The 11,779-nt window shown below is 39.8% G+C and overlaps 3 protein-coding genes across 7 annotated transcripts in view; 1 reads left to right on the forward strand and 2 right to left on the reverse strand.

The window, feature by feature from the left end:
* Positions 1 to 6,518, forward strand: part of si:ch211-203d1.3 (protein phosphatase Slingshot homolog 3) — a 12,944-nt gene extending 6,426 nt beyond the window's left edge. For all 3 annotated transcript variants that reach the window (XM_032528416.1, XM_032528417.1, XM_032528418.1), the window contains exons 9-17: positions 420 to 513; positions 654 to 782; positions 1,024 to 1,070; positions 1,727 to 1,873; positions 3,604 to 3,804; positions 3,977 to 4,238; positions 4,327 to 4,422; positions 4,569 to 4,655; positions 5,039 to 6,518. In XM_032528416.1, the coding sequence (XP_032384307.1) occupies positions 420 to 513; positions 654 to 782; positions 1,024 to 1,070; positions 1,727 to 1,873; positions 3,604 to 3,804; positions 3,977 to 4,238; positions 4,327 to 4,422; positions 4,569 to 4,655; positions 5,039 to 5,176 (1,201 nt within the window). In that variant the 3' untranslated portion in view covers positions 5,177 to 6,518. The remainder of the gene's footprint in view (positions 1 to 419; positions 514 to 653; positions 783 to 1,023; positions 1,071 to 1,726; positions 1,874 to 3,603; positions 3,805 to 3,976; positions 4,239 to 4,326; positions 4,423 to 4,568; positions 4,656 to 5,038) is intronic.
* A 42-nt stretch (positions 6,519 to 6,560) lies between these two features.
* On the reverse strand, positions 6,561 to 8,636 carry mrpl18 (mitochondrial ribosomal protein L18). 2 transcript variants are annotated; one of them, XM_032528423.1, is made up of 4 exons: positions 8,359 to 8,636; positions 8,064 to 8,264; positions 6,912 to 7,146; positions 6,561 to 6,805 (listed from the first exon to the last, which is right to left on the reverse strand). In XM_032528423.1, the coding sequence occupies exons 1-4, from the start codon at positions 8,388 to 8,390 to the stop codon at positions 6,728 to 6,730; spliced, it is 546 nt and encodes a 181-aa protein (XP_032384314.1). In that variant the 5' UTR covers positions 8,391 to 8,636; the 3' UTR covers positions 6,561 to 6,727. The 2 variants fall into 2 exon arrangements, with proteins under 2 accessions (XP_032384314.1, XP_032384313.1); XM_032528422.1 differs by having other exon boundaries at positions 8,064 to 8,232; positions 8,359 to 8,634.
* An 844-nt stretch (positions 8,637 to 9,480) lies between these two features.
* LOC116697096 (V-type proton ATPase 116 kDa subunit a) overlaps positions 9,481 to 11,779 on the reverse strand; it is a 9,157-nt gene continuing 6,858 nt past the window's right edge. For both annotated transcript variants that reach the window (XM_032528412.1, XM_032528413.1), the window contains 3 exons: positions 11,638 to 11,758; positions 11,293 to 11,464; positions 9,481 to 10,351 (listed from right to left, as the gene is read on the reverse strand). In XM_032528412.1, coding sequence (XP_032384303.1) covers positions 10,258 to 10,351; positions 11,293 to 11,464; positions 11,638 to 11,758 — 387 coding nt within the window. In that variant the 3' untranslated portion in view covers positions 9,481 to 10,257. The remainder of the gene's footprint in view (positions 10,352 to 11,292; positions 11,465 to 11,637; positions 11,759 to 11,779) is intronic.

The following is an 11,779-nucleotide window of genomic DNA, read 5'->3' on the forward strand; positions in this document are numbered from 1 at the left end:
CTTCTGTGACAAACGTGCGTCACTTTGTAACACATTACAATGCTCGCCTAGCTGCTAGCGTAGCACGCCCTCGTACTCTGACTGGCTAGCAGTGCTGACCTAGCTACTGCGCATGTGCGACAAACAAAGATGGAACAGAGGTAGGATGCCTCACTCTGTAGCTAAAACAGACAGCTCATCACACAGGGTGAAAAGAGGAGCAGCAGTAATGTGCAGTACACCAAATTTTTTTTAAATAAACCATGTAAACCTATTCTGATATAACCTCTAAATACAATTATGAACCTGAAAATGAGCATAATATGAGCACTTTAAGTGTAGCAATATATTCAGTTACATTCCACCTCTGCTATGAATGGGGAAATACAATGAAAGTTGTCAGGTTGTACTTTAAGTTTCCCTTGTTCTTGCATGGAAAGCTCGGCAGACCGCATTTCTAACGAGGTGCTGATCAAAGAGCATCTGAGAGACATCATGAGGACTGAAGACCTGGACAATCTCACGTCTAAAATGGTAAGACATGCAGGCAAATATGAAGAGGAAGTTGGCTTGAAGAATGTCAGAGAACTACAAGGGGAAAATAATAATAGGTCACAAAAAAGAGAATGTAAGTAGAATGCCTGAATAACGTGATCTTTCCTTTGCTACTGTAGGTGCACTCTGCCCTGGAGACCAGGATAGGCTTCGACATGAGACCCTTTAAGGAGTACATTGACAACGAGATCCTGGTCACCATGGCTCAGATGGACAAACCTTCCAAAATATTTGACTACCTCTACCTAGTAAGTGATTGCTGGGTTTCAAAGACAGTAATGATCTTCATTTTACCAGCATGGCAAGAAGCCTTTCTTGTGCTTTAGTCAATAAACTGACGGAAGTTTGCTTTTTATCAGGATGTTAATGTGAGCGTAACTTCCCCTTTTGTGGAACATCTGTGTTGACAGCGATAGGGAAGACGGCTCTGTTGGCCCTTTCCTTTTTGTCATGTGATCTCAAGTTAACCTCTCCTTTATCTGGTTTCAGGGCTCTGAGTGGAATGCAGCTAACTTTGAGGAGCTGCAGAAAAACAAGTCAGTGTTTTTTCACCTGCAACATGTTTCTTTAGCTCTGTGTATTGTTGTCGTCCATCTCTAGTTCCAATTGTCTCATGACTAGGGTTGGGTATCTTAGATTTTTACAATTCCGATGCCAAACCGGTACTTTTAAAACAATTCCAACTCCTAAACCAATTGTTGAAAAACTGAAAAATGGCATCAAAGAAAGGCTCTTTTATAGTTTTTTTTTTTTTTAATGGAAAATAATTTTAATTTAACAATATATTAATGTTTTGAAGTACTTCCAGTAATATTTAATAAGTAAACCTAAGTCACCTAACACACAACTACAATCATTTAACAATAAATTACACTATACAAAATAAATGTGAGTTGGTATGCTAAAATATGGCATTTTAAAACTAACCAATATTTGCGGTAGCTAGCTAACGGTAGAAATTGTGAATTGTTATTTTAGTTTCAGAGCGACAGGAGGAAAATATTTCAGTAGACACATTAAGTGGAACCAATGTGAGGAACCAAAATTTGTGTTCTAAGCCGGTCCGATTCCTACCGGGTGCGTAGGAACCGGGTTTCAGTACCCAACCCTACTCATGACATGGGTAAAACTGAAATGTGCATTGTGTTTTGCCACCACTGTGGTTCCAAGTGTGTGTCTGTATGTTTTTCAGTGTGGGCTATATTCTGAATGTGACAAGGGAGATTGACAACTTTTTCCCAGAGTCCTTCACTTATATGAACATCAGGGTGTACGATGTGGAATCCACCGACCTGCTCTCTCACTGGACAGACACATACAACTTCATCAACACTGCAAGGTAGTCCTGAAACCCTAAACACACCAGAAAACACTTGAAGTCCAAACTTGTCAAAAGGCATTGTCCTGTATTTTGCAGGTTACCACTGTAAACAATCACATTGCTGTCACATCACTAACCACATCAGCATTAACATTATCAACGTTTTATATACTTTGGACTGCTGCAACCAGACTGAAGCTCAATCAGGAGGGGGAATGTTTGACACTAAATCCCCTAATGCTAAAAGGTGATTCATACCAACAGTAGACCCACAAGATGGTTAGCTTAGCACAAAGACCTGAATTAGAGGGAAACTGGTAGACCAGCCTAGCCTAGCGTGTGGGGTTCAATTCTGGTATCTCTCTTATTGGTATCTCTCTTATTCAACCTATATATGCCCCCACTAGGCCTAAGTATGCAACAAAAACAAAAAACAATATCACTTACCATTATGATGCAGACAACACATTATGCTAAGCTCTCTCTTTGAGTGACTTAGCCCCCGTAGACTCACTGCGTCTATGCATTGAACAAAACAATGACTGGCAACTCTCCACCACCACCGATGTGTAGCACCCACCCACCTGACGGCAGCTTTACTGCACCAGATGTTCACCACAAATCAGCTCAGTAGCAATAGACTTCTTAAGTTCTCAGGGATCGGTCTGCTAACTGTTCCTAGGACCAAAACAAAACACTGTAAAGCTGCTTTCAGTTGTTATGCGCCACATTATTGGAATCAACTTTCAGAAGGTCTTAGATTTGCCCCAAATCTAGTCATTTAAAAAAAAAAATAGGCTCAAAATGTTTCACTGTGGGCACCCAGATAGCTCAGTGGTTAGAGCGGGTGCCCATGTATAGAGGTTTACTCCTCGACGCAGTCGGCCCGGGTTCCAATCCGGCCTGCGGCCCTTTGCTGCATGTCACTCCCCCTCTCTCTCCCCTTTCATATACTCAACTGTCCTGTTATTAAAGGCCTAAAATGCCCAAAAAATAATCTTTAAAAAAAAAAAAATGTTTCACTGTTTCTACTGTGTGGTAAATTGCTGATAATTTGATCTAAAAGTATCTCGTTGTCTAGTACGTTTTATACACTTTTTATTATTTTTCTTTTAAATGCTCTTTTTGTAAATTTTGTGTGAAGTACTTTAAATTGTCCCTGTGTATGAAAATGTGCTATATAAATTAACTTCCCTTGCCTTGTCTGGCTTTATTCAATAGTAACAAATCTGTCCACCAGCTCCTTTAAAGCACAATAACTGCTGGACTATTTCTTGGCTCTTAGCAGTTGCCTGGCAACCGGTGGACACTCCAGGAAGTTACTGAACCTGGCCAAGAAAATAGTTGTGGTTTTTACACTTTGGCTTTTGTATAGATTAAACAAATGGTGGTATGATGTGTTAATTAGTGAGTTTCAGAGGTGCTGGTAGGCATATTTCTTTACCTATGGACAGGCTAGTTATATGCTAAGCTAAGCTTACTGGCTGTAGCTTCATATTGAGCGCACACACATGAGAGTGCTATCAGTCGTCTCACCTAACTCTCTGCAGGAAAATAAACAAGTGCATTTCTTAAAATGTTTAACTCCTGCTTTATTTCGTGCAGTATGCTCCTAGCTTTTCCTCACCAACAGTTTTTCCGCAGTTTTGAGTTGTCACATTGTGACTAATACTTCCATTCAGTTAATTATCCTTCCACTATTTGCCCAAATAACTGAGCGAGTTCCTCTTGATTGTTGCGTATTGCAGGAAAAGTGGACAGGCCGTGTTGGTGCACTGTAAGATGGGCGTTTCTCGCTCTGCATCCACGGTGATCTCCTACGCCATGAAGCAGCAGCACTGGCCACTGGATATGGCGTTGTCCTACGTTAGGAGTTGCCGGTCCATTGTCAAGCCCAACGAGGGCTTCATGAAGCAGCTGCACACCTACAGCGGCATCCTCAATGCAAGGTCAGCCATGGTGTTTGGTCTAACGCGGTATAAAGACCTCTGTTCCAAAATTATGAAGCTTTGCTTAACAATATCAACAATTTTGTTTGTCGGCTGCTGCCTGTGGCTTTTTGAGATATTGATTTGTGGGCTTATGTAAGAATTGTGCTGTTATGTTTTTTCATTATTCCAGCCAGCAGCGTCACAGCGCACTCTGGAGGCGAAAGTCAAGAGACCAAAGACAAAAATCAGTACGCAAGGAGGAGGCAGGGGAAAAAGGAAAGCCAGGAGAGGAAGTGGTGGATGATGACGACGATGATGATGATGACGATGATGATGACGATGACGATGGCCTTGACGATTATGAGCCGGGGGATGACGAGGATGTAGAGAGTCTAGATAAAAAAGATTTGGGTAGCCCAGATGAAATAGAAGATCCAGAGGATCACACAGAGGTAATTAGTTACATCAATGATGTTTTTAGAATTTTAAATCCTGCAGATGTTTAATCTTCAATCTTTTTATCTTCCAAAACACACCCAGGTGTTTGAAGAGCCCCCCCCCCAGTCTGAGAACAACCAGTGGCAGAAGGGACTACCAGACGCATGTCCTACTATCACAGTCAATGAACCAGACAAGGTGATCAGACTGACTGGCACAAATGCGCATGCACACACACACACACACACACACACACACACACACACACACACTGCATCTGAAGCTGTTTATCTTGATGCGTATCTCTCACTCCTTCGCTGACTCTTTATCCCTCTCATCCCAAGGTTGCTCTGAGTGCTAATCGCAGTGGCAGGATGAACCTCTTCTCCCTCATGCAGTCCATCAGTGACGAGGATAAAGGTCGTGAACAGGTATATGAAACCGAGCGCCAGTATCTCTTTCATGCTCTTTATAGTTTAGTAGTTGCACACACAAATGGCTAATTTGTAAGTTGAGGAAATTCAGAGGAGCCTCGTGTTGAAATGACCTCTGGATTGAGGTGTGTGATACAAGCAATGAGTTTAGTTGGTTCTAAAAGTGCAAAATACAATCTCACTTTAGTTTTCATAGTTAAAGTTCTTTTGTATTTAAAATAAAATCCCACTTTATGATTTAAAGAGATATATATTATATGGTATTGTTCTTTCCCGGATTTAAGGTTGGAAAACTGTCAAAATCTTTGTTGAGTGCCAATGCTTACATTTGGCTGCTATACAGCATAAGATACATTTTTACTTTTTTGTTGCCTTCAAAGCTGCTTGGCAGTCCGAGGGAGTCTCCTGGGCAGCGGAGGCGTAGCCAAGGGCGACGGGGTCTGATTCACCAGAAAGCATGTGTGGATGTTTCACCTGAACCACGAAGACTGCCAGACACCGGTCAAAGCAAACCCTAAAGTGTTAAAAGAGATGGAAGAGCATAGACGGGGGGGAGGGACCCTTTAAGAAGGAATTATATGGTGGAGAGAAGGAAAGTGCGGATGGTAATTTATATGCCAAGGTTTTCATACAATGATACACTCTATCTTTATATTTTAGATATTTAGATGATGAAAGTTTTTATTTATGTTTCAATGCATATCTCTGTTAATAATTATTATAGCTGATGGTTCCCTGTTGTTAAAAGGATCTTACTGTAGAGCCGGCATATCTGAAGGCTGAAGTCATTATCAGCATACATTGTAGTGTTATGTTTATCAGTGTTTTAGAGTCACACACATACTGTACGTACTGGTCTCTCCCTCCTATTTCCCTCTCCCCTTTTTGTGTCACCACTCCAGAGATATCTATGCAATTACTGTTTTCCTTTCTTTTCTCTCTGTATAAGAGTATGCTGCCAATCCGAGGTAGATGGTTTTAAATGGTTTTCATATTCTCTCTCATTGGAAGTCTTTTTCACAAGGACCTTCAGTGTTGATGGATGGGAGGGTTTCACTGTATGTAAGCTTTGCATCATGGACCAAGTCAGGGCCAGTTTTATGGCATTAACCTGTTCCTATTCCAATGTGCCAATTGATATATATTAAATAGAAAATCTTTTATCATGTCAGTATGTTAAGAACCAATGTGTCCAACTTAAGTTTTATTCATTGTATTTAAAACACCTCTGCATGAGTGCCTTGTACCGGAGGATGAAATACGTTTTTTTGTGCATTTTTACTACGAGGTGGTGGCTGCATATTGTATGTATGAATCTTGTACCGTTTCTCGGATTGCATTACAAATGTGACTTCCAAAAGTGTTGCATGTAATATGCGCATATATATATATATATATATCAACCCCTAATTGCTAATGACCTGGGTGCATGTTATGTGTGTTTATACCAACATGCGAGAGCAAATGTTCAGGGTTTTCTCATGTATTTATATTGAGGTTTAATGGATTCAGGTAAATTATTAAAAATACTGTTCTTCTGATCACTCCATGCTGATCTTGACTATTCGTATTTCATGCTGGTGTTACTTTAATTGAAACCAAGCTAAAGCTGACTTTATTTAACCTGCATGCTCACCGTTAAAGAAAACATGCACTTTATAATCCCACAGAACACACTGTCCCCACTGCCTGAGCCTACATCACACTGTACTATGAATGAAATGATCAATTATTTTTTTCTTTTCTTGTCAGCATCTCTATGCCTTATTGTATTAAGCTCTCCACTGTACTGCCTGCACCTCACTCTTGTTTACAAGAAGCCCTATGAGTGGAAAAAAAATAAATGATCACACTCAAACCAAACACTTTGTTTCTTGATTAACTACTACACCAGCGGTGGACTGCTTCTGTTCGGAAACATTGTATCTACCAGAGACAGAGCACAGGACCAAGCAGCCTTACTTCCATCATCTTTATATCGGTACGGTCATATTTCACAAAAGAGTAGAGAATAAGGGATACAGGAAACATTTTTACAAAACAATAGATGTAATAGACGACATCTAAATTCAGGTACTGATGTATTTTCTTCTGGGTTCACTGAGGGTGATTCCTCCCTCTTTCATTGCCGACCTAAATGACTGAACCTGTGAAAGAGAAAAGTCAAGGAGGGGAAAAAACATGAAGCAGCTGAAAACTTAAAGAAAAAGGCAAATCAATTTTCTAACGGCAGTTTGTGCTGCATGTACTCACAGCGTCGGAGCGGTACGTCCAGGGAATAGCCCTGTACACCATCCTGGTGATGCCAGCCTGCTGGCATCGGTGTGCCAGCACCTCGCCCACAGCCTGACACGCTGCCACGCAGTTTGTGGAAGCCAGCTCCTTCTTCAGTGACCACTCCTTGGTTGAACAGGAAAGCACCGGGACAGGAGAGCTGCTGGAGAACACGTGTGCCGTTACATGGTGCTGGGTGCGAGAAAACTCCAACCTGAAAAGACGAGAGATACAAACATGACGAAACAGAAGTGAGAGGGGCAGGAGGAATAGAATATTAAAATAGTCTCTTTTTTTTGTCCCCCCAGGCGGAAATTTGTCTTTGATTCACCAAACAAGAAACAACAGCATAAAAACTAGACAAGCAGGTAGTCAAACGAATATAAAGGGGACATAGATCTGGAGGATTTAGTAGATGTAGTTCTGATTTTACTTTATGTACTCAGGTCTCCCATAATAATATATCAGTCTAACTGATTAAATTAAGGTCTGCACAGTTACAGTACAAGCATTAAGACAAGAGCAATACAGAATGTGCATGTTTATCTTTTGTCAGCAGATATTAGACATATTATACATATACATACATATAGATATTAGTGTGATGAACATAAACAGGAAAATTAAACACTTGATTTGACTTAACCCTTGTGTTCCCTTGTTGTTGTTGTATAAAGTGTTTTTTTGCTTTTTTCCAAAGTCTTTGTCTCATTTCTTTACGTTTTGTCAACGTTTATGACGCTATGTTTGACGTTTAATACTCTCCCCTACATTTTGTCACTTTTCCAACGTTGTTGACTCTTTCTTCCAGTGTTTTTGAGAAAAAAAATGTCATCGATTTTGTTGCCTTTGCAAAAATATCGACAATTTTTTCGACTTCCTTTCTTTTGGATATAAAAAACGGGTCAAATTTGACCCAATGACAACATGAGGGTTAACAGATCAAAGGTTTGTGATATTTTATCACCTACCCACACACACACCTACATACACACCTACCCACACACACACACACCTACACACACACACACACACACACACCTACACACACACCTCTACACACACCTCTACACACACACACACTCACCTACCAACACACCTACACACACACCTACACACACACACACACACCTGTGGTAGAACTCCCGGTGAGGCCAGGTTGTCTTCCAGCCCCGGTCCTTCACAGCCAGAGCCATCTGCTCCAGGTTCCGGGGGTTTCTGTTCACAAATGTCGGGTTCACGTCTTCATTTCCATCTGCGCTGGGCTCCGGCTGGGAGGCTGGCTGACTCAGACACCGAGCTGGATAACAGACAAGTTTCATAATACAAATACTACAGATAAACACAACAAAGTTATACGGTGAACGGTACACAAAATATAATTCGCACAAGGCAAAACAGCCTTGATTATAATAACTTGACTGACCCGTCTTGTTTGTAGCCATAACTGGACGACATCGTTGCATTTGACCTAACGACCGTACACTGCGACTGATTACGCGCAAAGCCATCTCCCTCTCAGCTTCTTCTACTTCATTAATTCAAATAAAAGTGAAGTCAATGTGCTACCATCCGGTAAAACGCTATGGCCTTAAAAATACGCAAACATCTTTGACTCTTGCTAGTTGATAAGAATTCTCCGTGACATGCGGAGCGCCATCTTTGACATTCAGACAACATCCGGGTCACTTCTTGCACTGTCAGAAACAAACACCAGCTCTTCAGAAGTTCCGCTTACATGACTTAAACTAATAAACAAAAAAAGCGCTTTTCTGTCCATTAGGCTACTCTACAGACACTTTCAATGGTGGAAAGATTGCTATACGTCTGTTTTTTTTAGGTACTTGTACTTTACCATTTCTATTGTATACTGTCTTCCTTTCAGACTTTCCGCCATCTGACCGATAACTAGTACATTCAGATTTGATAAGAATTACTCATCTTAAAAATATGATGTACTATTAGAGATGAACATACTCACAGTATATAGGAAATAGTTATACTGAGCTCCACCTACGTCAGCTACATTAAAATGCCGTTCAAGTTTTAATTCGCCATATGTAGGTTAACAGGTTCGACGGTACAATGAAATGCATTTGATAAGAGAACGGGTCAGCTCAGCAATAAATAGCACTAGTCATATAAAAATAGACAATAAGATAAAATTACAAAACATAAAATTATAAGATGTAAGATGGGAAGATGTAATACCACATCACTATACAAATATATAAAAATTAGGATTGTGTGAAACAAGTTTATGCAACAAAGCATGCTGATGAATCAATAATATATCAAAATACATCTCTCTGCTTAACAGGTTATTTTACTAAATATTTTGAATGCTAGATTTCTTACTTGTAATGGCCTTTTTTACATTGGGGTATTACTTCTTACACCCAAATAAAGGATTTGAATACTTCTTCCATCCCTAGTGACTTCATAAATTAGTTAGAGACATATGTGACAGTAAATATTGTGATTACGCAGGTCAGGTAACCTGCTCAGTGAATGGCTTCCCACAATGAGATTAAACAAGAAAATCATATTTAATTTCATTTCAAATTTGATCCATTTTACAAAGTAAACAGGCAGAAAAAAAGAGAAATGTTCAGGCAGAGTTTTGTTCAAAATAGTGGCATGATAATGGAGGTTATGATCTGGCCAAAAACAATTAATGGATAAACAAGCGCTCAGCCCCAGTAAGGCACCTGAAAAAAAACCTTTGCTACCAATAAATACCTGTATGTGCTTGGAAGACATAACAAGGAGGGAAAAGTATCTTTGGCTCATGAAAATCATTAAGATAACTCCCTGATATCATTTGATAAATCCTACAGGGCTGGCTTATCAAAGCACAATTTACCAATTCAACAATCATACCTTCCCTTAAACTGCAGGACAGTCATTAATGGTGTGTTTTCCCTTTTCATAATTGATGTCTTTAATACATGTTCATATAGTGAAAGCTTAATGATAACTATTTTTTGAGTTACTAAAGGATTAATTAAAAAGCAGTGCATAACACTGATAGTGAAACTAAATTAGAAAGGGGATACAAAAGTATCTATTTTCATTTCATATAATGCAATTATAATTCATTATATAGCGCTCATTTTCATTCTACTGATGCAAAAATAACAGTCTTTAGCATCGTGATCATTGTGCAAGTCAATTAAACCATTCATAGCCTACAGGCATTAGAACACAACTGTTAAGACGGGGAGACAAAGTCATTCTGAAGTGTGTAGTTGTAGTCCAAGTACTCAATAATATCTATAAGTTAACATAACCGTTTGGCAATCCTAAGGAAGGGTTTTGCCGATTATATTGCAGATGATGGATTGATCAGATATGAGAAAGAGAAAGGGCTCAGCTTGTAGCCTGATCCACTGTAGAACTTGTTCTGAAACTCCACCCTGTAAAAGAGAGAAGCAAAGTCAACATGGATATTCATCGATCTAAATTAATGTTTTGGTGACCTCTGAAGTTCTTCTCTAGCACCACCATGAGGCAAATATAATATTATATAATGTGCAGACAACTATGAAATGTACCGAGTCCGTCTTTGAGCCTCCCTGAGCACCCTTAATCCAAAAAGTCAACTTTGCATGCAAAATGCACAACTCAACAAAATAGATTGCCATGAGCTTTGCGAAGCATATTTATTACCTCCCACACATTTATCAGGTGAATAAATGTTAACAGAGTGCAATGTGTACACCAATATGAAAATAATAAACTTGTGTAAGAAAACTCTTTGAATTGATTACTAAATGATCTGGATAACTTTGATAGTAAATCCCAGGACTCTTTATCCACGAGGAAGGTGTGCTGATCTTTGTTATAAACCTAAATTACAAAACATATTGTCTGATGACTACAGGGTAGAGCCTTGAATGAAGCAGATTTCTCAGAGTTCAGAGTTATGTTGAGGTACATTGCATTGGCCATTAGAAACAGACACACTTTAGACTTTATGTGATTTAGGTGAGACTAAAGATGAAGAGCATTTCATGTTTTATTGTTCATTGTATGCAGAGCCACACCTTTTAATAAAATGTCCATTTCGAATGAGATCTACTGGTTAGATGATAATCAAAACTGGAGTTGTGTTTAAGGAAGGAAACCTTTTCTTGAGGCAGCTTGGGACAGGAGACAATGTACCTGTCAAAGTCTGACTAATGTCTGTGTTTTGGTGTCTTATAGGTCTATAAATAACATACCTGACTAACTAACCACCTTTAATATGACTTAAAGCAAAAAGCTATTGAAAAATATACTCTCTTTCTTTTTAGCCTACTTATTAGTATTATACAACACATTTTTCCCTTTGTCTTCTCCTCCTTCCCATCCTTACCAGTGCAGACGGAGTGCGTGCAAGAAGGCTGAGAGTCCCTCCATAACCAGCAGGATGGAGACAGTCAACATAGCAAAGAAGGCAAAAATCACAAAGAGGACTACTGATCCAATATAGCCCTCCCACTTCAGTGCAATGCGCATCACCATCACCCACAACACCTCTGACAGCTCTGTTGAGACACAAATAACTCACTGTCAGACAGCCATCAGTGCTTGGTAAAACTCTATCATGTGTGTGTGAATAACCGTCTGATAAAAGAATTAGAGAGGAAGTCTGTCTGTGTGTGTGCATCACATGAGTATGAGCATGTACAGTATATCGTGTTTGTGTGGTGCCACTAACGTGCGTGTGCCAAACTGAGAGCCCAGAGTCGGAGATAAGAGGCGGTGTTGGAGATGCAGCCCAAGCAGTACTCTATGGTGTGGATGGCCTGATGCATGAACACATCTGCAGTATCAAACTCCTGCAGACAACACAGATTAAA

This window comes from Etheostoma spectabile, chromosome 10 (assembly GCF_008692095.1).
Source record: "Etheostoma spectabile isolate EspeVRDwgs_2016 chromosome 10, UIUC_Espe_1.0, whole genome shotgun sequence".
NCBI classification, from domain to species: Eukaryota; Metazoa; Chordata; class Actinopteri; order Perciformes; family Percidae; genus Etheostoma; species Etheostoma spectabile.